This window comes from Ochotona princeps, chromosome 4 (genome assembly GCF_030435755.1).
Source record: "Ochotona princeps isolate mOchPri1 chromosome 4, mOchPri1.hap1, whole genome shotgun sequence".
In the NCBI taxonomy this organism is placed as follows: Eukaryota; Metazoa; Chordata; class Mammalia; order Lagomorpha; family Ochotonidae; genus Ochotona; species Ochotona princeps.
This window is the reverse complement of record NC_080835.1, coordinates 71374827-71388712: the sequence shown is the minus strand read 5'-3', so window position 1 is coordinate 71388712 and position 13886 is coordinate 71374827. Positions and strand designations below refer to the sequence as shown.

Below are 13886 nucleotides of genomic sequence, written 5' to 3'. Positions count from 1 at the left end.
AGTGAGATTTCCCAATCCCCGGCGCTGAGCGGTGACGTCAGCTCCGGTTGCCGTGAGGAGTCGGAAGTGGGAACCTTCTGGCCCTAGAGACTGTCGTGTCGCTGCTGGCCCTCAGGCTCTGGTAAGAGAGAAGGCAGCTGGACGGGAGGGGTTGTTGAGTCTGCAGTGGGGTTTTTCTCCTGTGCCGTACAGGCGTGTGCTGCCGTCCTTGCTGCAGATTCTTTATGCTTTCCCAGCCTGGGATCTTCCTTCTAAACTTCGACCTGCCTGATTAGGAACCCCTGAGACGACCCCAGCTCCTGGGGTCCGCGCTTCCCTCCCCTACTCTGTGCCGTGTCCCCTCCTGGAAAGGCAAGGATACTGCATTGCTTGATCTTTGCACTTTCCTGGAACCTACACCAGGCTGGTGTGTCTCCCCCTTTCCCATGAATCCCTCCTGGAACCTAGAGAGATACAGTGTAGGAGGTAGACGACAAATCGGTAAACGCCAGAAAGGTACAGTTAAGTACCAGACATAGTAGTCAGACCAACTGGATGCATGTGTCCGTGTACATGTTTCTTAAGGTGAGCAGTGTCTTCCCCACACAAAACTTGTGGTAGTCAGCTTCCTCTTCACTTGGGTTTGAAAGACACTCCGTCTAGGATCTGGAGTGATGACTCTATGGCTAAATCCTCACTTTGCAAGCACCGGGATCCCATATGGGCTCCGGTTCATATCCTGGCTGTTCTACTTCCCTTGCAGTTCCGTGTCTGTGACCTGGGAAAGCAGTATTTGATGGACCAAAGCCTTGGGACCCTGCACCCGCGTGGGAGACCTGGAAGAAGCTCCTGGCTCTTGGCTTGGGATCAGCTTGGCTCCGGCTGTTGTGGCCACTTGGGGAGTGAACCAGTGGATGGAATGTCTTTCTGTATCTTCTATTCTCTGTATGTCTTTCCACTAAAAAATAAATGAATCTTAAAAAAAAAAAAAACAAAGAAAACTAACCTGGCTTCTCCACGTTTTCATCAAGTGATCAACCCTCTTTGTTCCTGTAACTTTTTTATGAGTGTACAGTTTTAGCTCTTCCTAATATATTTATTTTTGTAACTTTTTCCATTTGTTATTTAACACTTTTAAAAACATTTATGTATTAATTTTAAAGACAGAATTATAGAGAGAGATGGAAACTCTCTGTGTATGGAAAGACAGATCTTCCTTGCACTGGTTCACTCTCCAGATGGCCACAGCTGGTTTGATGGGAAACCAGGAGCCTGAAGCTTTGTACAGGTCTCCCATGTAGGTGCACAGATCCAGCTTGGGCTACTCTCTGCTGCTTTCCCAGGCACATTAACAGGGAGCTGGAAATGGAGCAGTGGATTTTCAAACCAGTGACCATATGGCATGCCAGCTCTGCTGGTAGCAGCTTTACCCATTACACTATAGCACTGGCCTGAGTCTGAGCTTTTTCTTTTCTTTCTTCCTTTCTTTCTTTTTTCTTCCTTTTTTTTTTTTTTTTTTTTTTTTTTTGGAAGAGTTTATTTTTTATTTGAAAGTCAGAGTGATAGAGATCTTCCATCTGCTGGTTTACTCTTCAAATGGTCAGAGGGACCAGAGCTGGGCCTGTCAGGAGCCAGGAGCTTCTTCCGGATGTCCCATGTGGGTGCACGGATCCATGCCCACTGCTTCCCAGGCCATTACCAGGAAACTGGGTTGTAAGTATAGCAGTTAATTGCCAGTGCCATGGGTTGATACTACTTGTTATGCCACTGTGCTAGACCTTAGCCTTTTCTATGAAAAGAGTTTGTGTGCAGATGTGAAGTGAATATGAAAAAGATTATCCTGATGATAAGGGGAAAAAAAAACCTGGAAGAGGCTTCTAACTCCTGGGTTTGGATGGGCCAGGCTCTGGCCATTCCTGTCATTTGAGAAGTGAAGTGGCAGATGGAATCTTGGAATCTCTTTCTCTTCCTCTCTCAGATTAAAGGAAAAGATAGAATGGAATAAATCTTAAAAAAAAAAAAAACTGGCTTCTGCACTTAAGGGAGTTTTATTGACTTATAACTGATAAGTCCAGAAGATGTTCTCTTTCTATGTCGTAATATATTTTTTTAATGTTGACTTAGTTTTGGGTTAGATATTTCCTCAAGGCTGTAAGGATGGCAAGTCTAGGTTTGTACTTGCCAGCTAAGCAGTCCAAGCAGGAAAACAAATTTTGTTTTCTTTCTTTCTCTATTATTATTTTTTTCTTCTTCTTTTGAGCTTTATTTATTTACTTGAAAGGCAGAGTTTACAAAAACTAGGGGGAGAGAGACAGAAAGGTCTTCCGGGGTCTGGTGTGATGGCGTAGCGGTTAAGGTCCTCCCCTTGGACTCCCGGGATCCCATGTGGGCACTCCGCTTCCCTTCCAGCTCCCTGCCTGTGGCCTGGGGGGGCAGTCAGGGATGGCCCAAGGCTTTGGGACTCTGCACCCATGTGGGAGACCTGGAAGAGGCTCCTGGCTTTGGATTGGTTCAGCTCCGGCCGTTGTGACCACTTGAGGAGTGAACCATTGAATGGAGGATCATCCTCTCTGTCTCTCCTCCTCTGTGTATATCTGACTTTGTAATAAAAAATAAATACATCTTAAAAAAAAAAAAGAAAGAAAGGTCTTTCATTCACTGGTTCAGTCCTCAAATGGTTGCATTGGCCAGAGCTGGATCAAAACAAAGCTGGGAGCCAGGAACGTCTTCCAAGTATCTCATGGGAATGCAGGGTTCCAAGGACATGAGCCATCTTTCACTGTTTCCACAGCCTGTTAGCAGGTAACTGGATCAGAAGTGGAGCAGACGACACCATAGGCTGGCCACTAGAGTTTTTTTTTTTTTTTCCTTTGGATCCAGCCAGAGCCTTGAAGTCTTTGTGCATTAAGTCTCACAGGCCTCAGTAGGGTCTTTTGCCCCATCCTGGTTTAGTTGCTTCAGCCAGAAAATGCTATACACTTTCTGATCAGGACAGAATTATTTGCCCATTCCTGGATCTAGTGGGGGAGATCACCCCTTCTGTACATGTGATCTCAGGGGAGAGGATATGCAAAGGAAAATGTAGGGTGTCATATTGAAATAGCATGATGGTGTTTCAAAACAGAGCAATAGTCACTGCACATTCTGCATTCCTTGGATTCAGAACGCCTTATGATAAAGGTTGGGTGGTGATCACCTGACAAGGAGATACTTCTTGCTGCCTCTAAGTGAATTAGGGGCCATTAGTTAAGCTGATACAGTAGTTACATGGGGGAAAGCCCTCTCAAGAATTATTGTTAATTTTTTTTAAGATTTATTTTATTTTTATTGGAAAGTAAGATTTACAGAGAGAAGGAGAAGCAGAGAGAAAGATCTTCCATCTGTTGGTTCACTCCCTAAGTGGCTGCAATGGCTGGATCTGAGCCCTTCCAAAGCCAGAAGCCTGGAGCCTCTTCTAGGTTTCCCACACGGATGCAGGGTCCCAAGGCTTTGGGCCATCCTCTACTGCTTTTCCAGGCCACAAGCAGGGACCTGGAAGGGAAGTGGAGCAGCCAGGACATGATCCAGTACCCACATGGGATTCCAGTGCATGCAAGGCTAGGACTTCAGCCACTAAGCTATCGCACCAGGCCCAATTGCTGTTAATTCTAACACCAAATAAAATGCTTTCCTTTTTATGCAGTAATAAATCCAAATATATGATAGATCAAAGGTTCATGGAAATTGAATTAAAAGATGTTGTTTTTGTGCAAAGTATTTTTAAAATTTTTGCCCAAGTTTTTTCTTAATGCATGTTGTCCATTCAGTTGTGAAGATCTCTAATATATAGCAAAAAATAAAAATACCATCTAAGAGTCTGATTGCTAGGATTAGCCTTTGGTACAGTAGTTAAGACAGTATGCCAGAGCTGCCCACATGCTGCGTTGGAGAGTCTGGCTCATATATAGGCTACTCTGCATGGAATCCAGCTTCCTGCTGATGGCATCCTGGGGCAGCAGATGATGGTTCAAGTATCTGGGACTCTGCCATTCTCAGTAGAAACCTGGGTGGCATTCTAGGCTCGTGGCTTCAGCCTGACTCAGCCCTGGATATTGTAAGTATTTGAGGAGTTAACCAATACAGGTGGAAGTCTCTCTCTCTCCCCTTTCCTATCTTGCAGATAAAACAGGAAATAAATAAGTTGTTCAAAGGATTTCTATTCCTTGAAGCAGTAAAGTCTTATACCACACTGAGAGGAGACCAGATGCTCTGCCCAAGACATTAGTACTAACTACTAATTTTTAACCAGAAAATGTAGTAGAGGAGTGTGAAATAACTGGTGCAGATGCCTCAGACTTGTTAAGAACTGTTCTCATCTCTTTAGCTTCTCCTGCTTGCACTTAGTTTTGTTAATACTCTGTAAGGTAGATTGTTTTCTTGTTTGTTTTTCATCTTTTGTATGCCTCTACTGTTTTTATGCAGTGGCCTTAAAAAACTCTGAAAGGGGAGAATGCCCTTTAGGGAGCTGCGTTTTTCCTGTTGTACCACTGAATCTGGTTGGCTTTGAAAAACAATATTGGAGCCACAAGAATGCAAATGCAGGCTCAGTCAGCTCCACTAAATACCTTGGAGCTATTTATTTGTTTTTGTTTTTATTTTTTATTTTTATTGCAAAGTCAGATATACAGAGAGAAGAAGACACAAAGAGAAATATCTTCCATCCGATGATTCACTCCCAAAGTGACTGCAATGGCCAGTACTGCGCTGATCCGAAGCTGGTAGCCTGGTACTCTTCTGGGTCTCTCATGCAGGTGCAGGGTCCCAAGGCTTTGGGCCGTCCTTGACTGCTTTCCCAGGCCACAAGCAGGGAGCTGGATGGGAAGCAGGGCTGCCGGGATTAGAACCGTTGCCTATGTGGGATCCCGGAACATTCAAGGCGAGGACTTTAGCCGCTAGGCCACTGTGCCAGGCCCTGTTTATTTGTTTTATATGAACATTTTGGGTCTGACAGAATTTGTTTCTACAGTATTATTTAAAAAAAGAAAAAAAAATTGGAGACTTGATGAAATTTAGAGTTGAATTAAAAGTCACTATTCTTTTGTTTTTTTATTTTTTTTAATTTATTTTTAATATTATTTACGTAGTTGAGAGAGATACAGGCCCATGTGGGTCTTGATTAGGGGTGGAGAGGATCCAGGTATGGAGGAAGGTTAGGTGGGACAGATGTTTTCATTGCTTTTTTCTACTGTCTGCAGTGGGTAAGGGGAGGGTGTCAATCCTTGCTGTCAAGTTATATGAGCACCGGGGCACAGAGAATGGTCCTTTGATAACACACCTTAGAGACGTCCAATATAGGATGAGTGTTCTGAGGGTGTTACTTGAGTAGTTTTGGTAGTTCTGAGATGTTATTAGCTTCATTGCTCCTGGGTTGAGAATAACTTTCCAAGATCTATTGGCTGACCAAGTCCATCTTAGCACATCCACAGACCTAAATGCTTGCTTCAGAGCTTGGCCAGAAGAGTTGTCCAGTCTGTTCTTGCCATCATCTGATGAGGCACTTGACATCCTAGATGAGCTTGCTGTCATGTCCTCCGTGTGCATGTGGGCATGCTGTCCACTACACAGGAATCAGCAACTGAAGAAGCTAAGTCCTGACACATGCACTCTAAGGTCATACCACATATAATGTGATTTTCCCTGTGGCCAGAGATTGAGTTCAGTGGTCTAGTTGAGGATTACCCCAAGAAACCTCTCATTTGAGGGGATCCCAGACTTGACTTGCATGTGCCAGCCAGTACAGGGTCAGGTTTGGTCCATCACCTGCACCAGCCCAGCATACATACTGGTGGATGCAGCTGCCTAGCCAGTTTCAATCCTATCTCTCAAATGAACTGATAGGTGTTGCAGCCTAGCCTAGCCCAGCCTGCCATAGGCCTGGTCTTCATGAACACCAGTGGGTGCCGCAAGCTAATCGGAAAAACCCCCAATAACCTCTCCCATCCCTGGTTTTTGCAAGTACTGCAACCCAACCCAATCTGTCCTACATCCCATCTAGCTCTCATGTGCAACCATGGATGACATGGCTTAGTTCAGCCTGACCTGCCCACAATCCTGGCTCACATGCTCACCAGAGAGAACTGCAACCCACCAGAAGAGTGCCCACAGTTCTCCTACCATGCTGCCCTGCCCTGGATTTTGCCCTTGCCAGGGGATGCTGCATTCCAGCCTAACATGACTTGCATCCAGTCCCAACACTTGCTAGAATGTGCTATGTCCTAGCCCTGCTGGACCATACCCATCTGGCTCTCCGCACGCCAGCAGGTATGGCATCCTAGCACAGCCTGGCCTGCCCCAGAGCAGCCCTCCCCCAATCCCAGCTCTCATGCTTACCAATGGAAGCAGCAGCATCCAGCAAGGGAGTCTCTGAGGTTCCCCTACCAGGCCCACTCCCAGCCCCAGATCTCAGGCATTCTGACTGGTGTAACAGTCCTGCTTAACATGATCTGCCCTCAGTCCTGGCCTTTGCATGTGCTGGTGGGCACTGCAGCCTGGCACAGCCTGGACTCTTCCAGCCCTGACTCCCACAAGTGTCAGTTAATGCCAAATTTGTGTTAACTACACCAATGTGTAACTATGCTGGCACATTGGTGTAGTTAACACAAATTTGGCATTAACTGTAACCAGGCACCGGATGCCCACCAGCTATTAGCTACTTATCTCCCAGCAATATAATACTTGCCTAGGTATAAGGCAACCTAGGCAGTTGCCTACAACTGGGAGCATTTCATCTTACTTCAAGAAGTGTCAATAGTTTTAAGCCCGTAAATAGAGATAGATTGCTTAATGTGTATTTTTTTAGGTTTTTTTTTTTTTAAGATGTACTTATTTTTACTGGAAAGACAGATTTACAGAGAAGAGAGACACAGAGAAATCTTCCATCTGCTGATTCACTCCCTAAGTGGCCACAATGGCTGGAGCTGAGCTAATTCAAAGCCAGAAGCCTGGAGCTTCTTCCAGGTCTCCACAGGAGTGGAGGGTTCCAATATTTGGGCCGTCTTCAACTGCTTTCCCAGGCCATAATCAGGGAGCTGAATGGGAAATGGAGCAGCTGGGATATGAACCGGCGCCCATATGGGATCCCAGCATGTGCAAGGCGAGGATTTAGTCATTAAGCCATTGTGCTGGGCCCTACTTAATATATGTTAAAGATATATACCATATAGCTACTCTGGTTCTGGTCGTGGTTTGCTGTTCTAAACCTAAACGGTGGGATTACAGTTCATCTTTATGAAACCGAGGAAGTCTGAGCTCTAATCCTAGGTCATAGGAGTCTGAGCAGATGCCACTTTTCCCTCCGCACAGTGAGTAAAAGCAAGTGTGCCAGCTGAGAGTCTTACACGAGATACATAGGTTTTTCTAAGTGCCACATTGTTGTGACAGTGGGTTCTTTATGCTTAACTTGCATTCTTGAAGGAATAGCAATAGATAAATACATTCCAACTAAATGCTCTTTCTAGGCTTTTTGGTGTTTTACTATGTCCAAATTAGGTCATTGTGTCCACTTGGTAGGTTTATATTGATTGTACCAAAAAATTGTGTTAAGCTTTGAAGCAAACTTTGTGAAGCATTAACCCAAAGCCTTTTGACATGTTTTATGTCTGAGAAATGGGGAAGGAAATAGGTGTGGGTGCCTCATAGCTGTTATCTGTTTGCCCTTCTGTGTTTGATACCTGTCCCTTGTATAGCCCCTCACCCTAGGTCTGGATGGAGAATACTTTAAAGTGAAATGACAGACCAGGAGAATAACAACAACATCTCAAGTAACCCCTTTGCTGCTCTTTTTGGCTCCCTGGCTGATGCCAAGCAGTTTGCAGCAATCCAAAAAGAGCAACTGAAGCAGCAATCTGGTAAGTATAAGAGCCAATAGTAGCAGATGAGCTGACCTGGAATGGGGTCTTCCCAAATGAAGTATTTCTTGGGTTCTTAATTGCAATTGGAATCTAAGTTTGAGAAAAAAATTGCTTTTGGTCATTTGGGGAAATTGTTTCTGTTGGTGATTTTTGACATGGGGTTCTGTGTATGAAGAGACTGGATAATAGGTAATTCCATAGGAATGACTGTCGGTTGGGACCTCAAAGCTGTCAAGCCATTAAATTTTTAAAAGGGGGGAAAAAATCACTGAGCAAAAGACACGTAAATAAATATTTTTAACGTAGTAAATTGAAGAGGTAAGTGAGGATATGGAAAGCAAGTCTTAGGCAGCTTTAGAAAGCATGTGTTAAAGGAAGATTACGAGAGCTTTTGACCTGAAGACAAATGGAATTTGTTCTTGTTAAGCTCAGAGCTTAAGAGGCTCTCGCCAGTAAAGTTCCTTCTCAGTGGCTTCTTCTGCAGCTAACTGATGTTTAAACCAACTTCTGGAAAAGTCTGCCCCTTATTAGCCTTAATGTGAAAAAAGTCAGAGTAATATTTCATTGATCAGAAAAATGATTGTCTTTATGTGGAACCAAGTTTAAGACAAGTCCAGCTTCCTCCGATCAGGAAACACATAGGCTAGAAGAATTCCAATATACAGACCCCAGGACATTCACAATGCTTAAAACTAAACATTACACCATTCCTCCTATGTCCAAAAGGGAGGAGAGGAGTTTGTCTTTGAGAAATAGGAAAGTGTTTATGTTTTCACTTTAAAAGGTGTATGTATTTTTTAAATGCATAGCTGAGTTGTGATCTTGCTTTCTAGCTAAAATTAGATAGGGTGACAGAGCTAAGACAGAATAAACACAGTGCTGACTTTTTAACTGACTGTAAACAGATCTAAGCTTGGCTAGTGGTGGGAGAGTTGCAGGCAGCAGGAACATGCCCTTCTGTTTCTATTTTGGCACCTCACCGCCTTAGCTTGTTTATCCTGAGTTTAGCAGGCCACCAGGTCCAACCTGTTTGCCTTTAGCAGTTAGTCTTCTGCCAAAACCTTTGGCCTCCTATACTGAGCTTTACTTTTACCAAACTCGCCACAGGAAGCAACACTTTCTTCTGGCTATTGTTTGAACTTTGAGAATAATCACCTGATCAATAGAGAAACTCAGGTAGCCTCGTGTGAATTGCAGTGCATAATAGCATATTTGTAGTCAGTCATTATGAGTTCTATTCTGAAAGAAATTACAGAAATTCAGTCAGTGGGTGCAGAGTCCCAAGGTTTTGGGTCATCTTCCACTGCTTTCCCAGGCGCATTAGCAGAGAGTTGGATCAGAACTGGAGCAGGCACAGTGGTACAATTACTCAATAGCTAAATCATCACCTTGAGGCGATCCTATATGGGTGGCAGTTCATGTCCTGGCTATTTCACTTCCTATCTAGCTCCTGGCTCTTGGCTTCAGATCCGCTCAGCTCTAGCTGTTGTGGCCGTTTGGGGAATGAGCTAATGGATGGAGGATCTCTGTCCCTTCTCTGCAAATCTGCCTTTCAGCTAAAAATAGATCCTGTTAAAAAAAAAAACCTTAAAAGTCAAATAATGGGGCTCAGTGCAGTAGTTTAGTGGCTAAAGTCCTCGCCCTGCACGCGCACCGGTTCGGTTACCAGCAGCCCCACTACCCATCCAGCTAGCTCCCTGTTTTGGCCTAGGAATGCAGTAGAGAATGGCCCATTGGGACCTTGCACCCACATGGAAGACCTGGAAGAAGCTCCTGGCTGCTGGCTTCAGATTGGCTGAACTTTGGCCATTGCAGCCACTTGGGGAGTGAATCAATGGGTGAGAGCTCTTCCTCTCTGTCTCTCCTCCTCTCTGTATATCTGACTTTCCAATACAAATAAAATAAATCTTTTTTAAAAATAATGAATGTTAGCACTGGAATAAAGGGGAAGAAATTCTAGAACATCGAGAAAATAAGTGGTTGCTTATGAGCAATTGGTTAGAGGAAACTTTCTGCACTATAGTTTCCTATAATTTGGAATTATTAAAACAAACATGCTCCAGATACACACACACAAGAAAATGTGGAAACAATGGTCTTACCCACTTGCCTGTAACCGTTGACCCTTTGTGTCCTAATCAACTGTGTAAAAATTATCAAAATAAAAGAATAATTTTAAAAGAATGTGCTACTCAGGAGAAAGCTAAGGATTTTTACCTGCTAAGTAATTCTTTGTTTACTAACAGTCCCTTTGGAAGAAAAAGTCGCTAGTTTTGGCAGTGTGGAGTACGATTAGAAGTAATAAAACTTCTGCCTTATAAAGAATGGTAAGATTATAGTCATGGATTTTACAATCAAATAATTAACTGGCCTGACTTAAGATGTTCACTAATTAGATGTTTCACTTGTTTCACGTTGAAATTATCCTCCCCTTGGTTACTTTTATCCTTTTTGGTGACATGTTTGATTCTTTGTAAGAAGGATGTAAGATTTAACAGCTTACATGTTCTGCAGATGAACTCCCAGGTAGCCCAGATGACTCAGATAATAGTGTGTCAGAGAGCCTGGATGAATTTGATTATTCTGTGGCAGAGATCAGCCGCTCATTCCGGTCACAGCAAGAAATATGTGAGCAACTCAACATCAATCACATGATCCAAAGAATCTTCCTCATCACTCTGGACAACAGTAAGTTTTAGGCTTGGGGCTAACCTGATCATCATTTTGCCTTTCCTACTTGGACTTGGTCTGTAGACTTGCTCTTAGAAACAAGCCTCATCTGATGGTTAAACAAGCCTATTTTGCCCCTCCCTGCAATGCAGGGTTTGTATTTCAGTGAAACTTAGGACTGACTTTTGATACTGACTGGGCCATGTAGCTACTTGGCTTTACCACCTTAAATGGGAAATGTGAACGGTAGTCAAACCCAGTTTCTTCTCTGATAGAAGCCTTGAGAGAGTTCAGTGTTTTCCCTGTGTACTCTCTCTGTGTAGTTAAATCCCAAAGTTAGAATAACGGCCAGGATTTACTCTGAATGTTATGATGTCAGAGCCATGCTCTGTGACTGAAGGGAAAATACTTACCTTTCCATAGTACTTTGTATATTAGTATCATCAGCCAAACTTGGGAGTTCAACAAAAATGGGGTCCTCATAAAATCCATTTTCTGTATGATATAGACAGGAATGTTATCCTTAACTTACCTGATTATAATCATTTCCCAGGTGACCCAAGCTTGAAGAGTGGGAATGGTATCCCCAGCCGCTGTGTGTATTTGGAAGAAATGGCAGTAGAACTGGAAGATCAAGACTGGCTTGATATGAGCAATGTTGAGCAGGTGCCAATCTTCTGTTTCTAATGTTGTGCCCTCAGCAAAAAATGAGCCCTCTCTGATGGCTGAACACTGCCCACCCTCTTCAGCTGTGGTTTTACTGACCTGTTTCTCTCACAGTGTGTATGGTGTTCCTCTTTTGTAGTATTCTCATCTACCTCATGTCTAAAGTCATCTTTCCTTAAGAATTGGTTAAAGTTCCATCTGTGTACGAAGCTTTGGCAGGGAGAAGTTGGTACTCCCACCTGCAAGTTCTTACAGTAATTACAAGAATCGTCATTTTCTGGCTGATATTTTAGCTTTTTTTTTAATGTACCTGACTCATCTCCTTTATTGCATTTTTGAGCTTCTTTCTTTGTTTTTTGTTTTGTTTTGTTTTTTGTTTTTTGTTTGCTTGCTTGCTTGTTTTTAACTTATTGGAAAATCAGATTTCAGAGAAAAGGAGAGACAGGAAGATCCTCCATCCACTGACTCACTCCCCAAGTGGCCACAACAGCCAGAGCTGAGCTAATCCGAAGCCAGGAGCTTCCTCTAGGTCTCCCATGCGGGTGCAGGGTCCCAGGGCTTTGGGCCATCCTCTACTGTGTTCCCAGGCCACAAACAGGAAGCTAGATGGGCAGTGGAGCAGCCAGGATACAAACCAGTGCCCATAGGGGACCCCATTGCATGCAAGGCAAGGATTTTAACAGCTAGGCTACTGTGCCAGGCCCTCTTGAGTTTCCTTAGGGCAAAGCCCATCTCTTTTCAGCTTTATATCCTTTCAAAATTCAGAGCAGTGCATTTTTCCTTACAAGTGCATCATTACAACTAAAGGAATAACAGCATGGTAGGGAAAACACGTACCATCTTGCAGTTTAACATTATGCACTTAGAAGCTTGAGTTAGGATAGCTTTACATCTATCTCCTGAAGTAATAAAATATTGGGTCCTGTGTTTCCCCTTCACTCTAAACCCAGATCTGATTATTCAATAACCTGTGTCAGAATTGTACAACTAATGTTCTAAGATTACAATGGGTTTTTTTGTTTGCATGCTTTTCTTTAATAGGCCATCTTTGCTCGCTTGCTACTTCAAGATCCAGGCAATCATTTGATTAACATGACTTCTTCTGCAACGTTAAACCTATCTGCTGATCGAGATGCAGGGGAGAAGCATATATTCTGTTACCTGTATTCCTGCTTCCAAAGAGCCAAGGAGGAGGTAAAGAAATAATCTGATAGGACGCTATGTTATCCTCTTGGAGTTAACTTTAGTGTGTAAGCCAGAGTTGGCAGTTGCATCAGTTTATATACATTGTATTCTATCTGGAACTGGAAATCACAGGCACTTTCAGTTTGTCTTCTAATTAGAAACTGTAGACTTTCTGTGGCTTGGAATCACCCCTCTCCCACATGAACCAATGCCTCCTATTTTTTCTACAAACTTCTTTCAGAATCACATCTTAAAAAAAAAGCCCAAATTCATTTTCATTGGGTAGGGGGAGGATGATAAATATTACAGTAGGCTAAGCTTGAAAATTTCAGGATTGGAATTATATCAGATACATTCTTAGGCAAAAGAATAAACCCTGTGGATTTTGATGGAGCCACAGGAATCCAGTATTACTTTGGGACACAGTATGCACTATGTCTGCCCTTGCTTCCAGTTGTCACAGAGCTGAACGCTCCTCTCTTCCTTGTGCTGTTGCAGATCACCAAAGTCCCCGAGAATTTGCTGCCATTTGCAGTGCAGTGCAGGAACCTCACTGTGTCTAATACCAGAACAATTCTCCTTACCCCAGAGATCTATGTTGACCAAAACATCCATGAACAACTGGTAGAGTTGATGTTGGAAGCCATCCAAGGAGCCCGTGAGTAAATAAACAAGAGACATGAGTTTCTACCTCTGAATTTTCAGATTTTAAATTCCTTTATTTGCCCTAGAAAGTCTAGAATCATTACAGTTCCGGTCTAAATTAGGACAGAGGGCTCACACTTTTATACTTGGGTTTAAATACCAAGAGATTTATCAGATACACCAGAAAAGTAAAAAGCCAGTGTATACAAGCATTTCAAAAATCCAAGTGACCTCCTTTGTCTCTGCTCTGTCTTTGGTTAGATTTTGAAGATGTCACCGAGTTTCTGGAAGAGGTCATTCAGGCCCTGATATCAGATGAAGAAGTTCGAACGTTTCCAGAGGTCATGATTCCCGTATTTGATATTTTATTGGGTCGAATAAAAGATCTTGAGCTCTGCCAGATATTGTTATATGCATATCTGGATATTCTCCTCTATTTCACCAGGCAAAAGGACTTGGCAAAGGTAGGTCTTAAAGGTGTTACAAATGCAGTTACACTGGAAATGTTTCCCTATTCTGAGAACACTATTATGATGCCTTAACCTTTATCACACCAAACAGATCACTAAGTAAGGTTTGTCTTTACAGGTTTTTGTAGAATACATTCAGCCCAAGGACCCTAGCAATGGACAGATGTACCAGAAAACCTTGCTAGGAGTAATTCTGAATATTTCCTGCTTATTAAAGACTCCAGGTGTGGTAGAAAATCATGGCTACTTCCTGAATCCATCTCGCTCCAGTCCACAGGAGATCAAAGTCCAGGAGGCCAACATCCATCAGGTGGAACTGTTTACTGGGGTATCCTAGCCCCCTGAGCTTAGATTAAATAATTTCCTCAGGAACCAGGTACAG

General features: G+C 43.2%; 1 protein-coding gene across 1 annotated transcript in view; it reads left to right on the top strand.

Moving 5' to 3' along the window:
• UBE4A (ubiquitination factor E4A) overlaps positions 1-13886 on the top strand; it is a 32199-nt gene continuing 18313 nt past the window's right edge. Inside the window, exons 1-8 of the mRNA XM_004585121.3 lie at positions 1-121; positions 7704-7865; positions 10383-10556; positions 11092-11204; positions 12246-12398; positions 12888-13047; positions 13296-13498; positions 13623-13814. Of these exons, the coding sequence (XP_004585178.2) occupies positions 7745-7865; positions 10383-10556; positions 11092-11204; positions 12246-12398; positions 12888-13047; positions 13296-13498; positions 13623-13814 (1116 nt within the window). The 5' untranslated portion in view covers positions 1-121; positions 7704-7744. The remainder of the gene's footprint in view (positions 122-7703; positions 7866-10382; positions 10557-11091; positions 11205-12245; positions 12399-12887; positions 13048-13295; positions 13499-13622; positions 13815-13886) is intronic.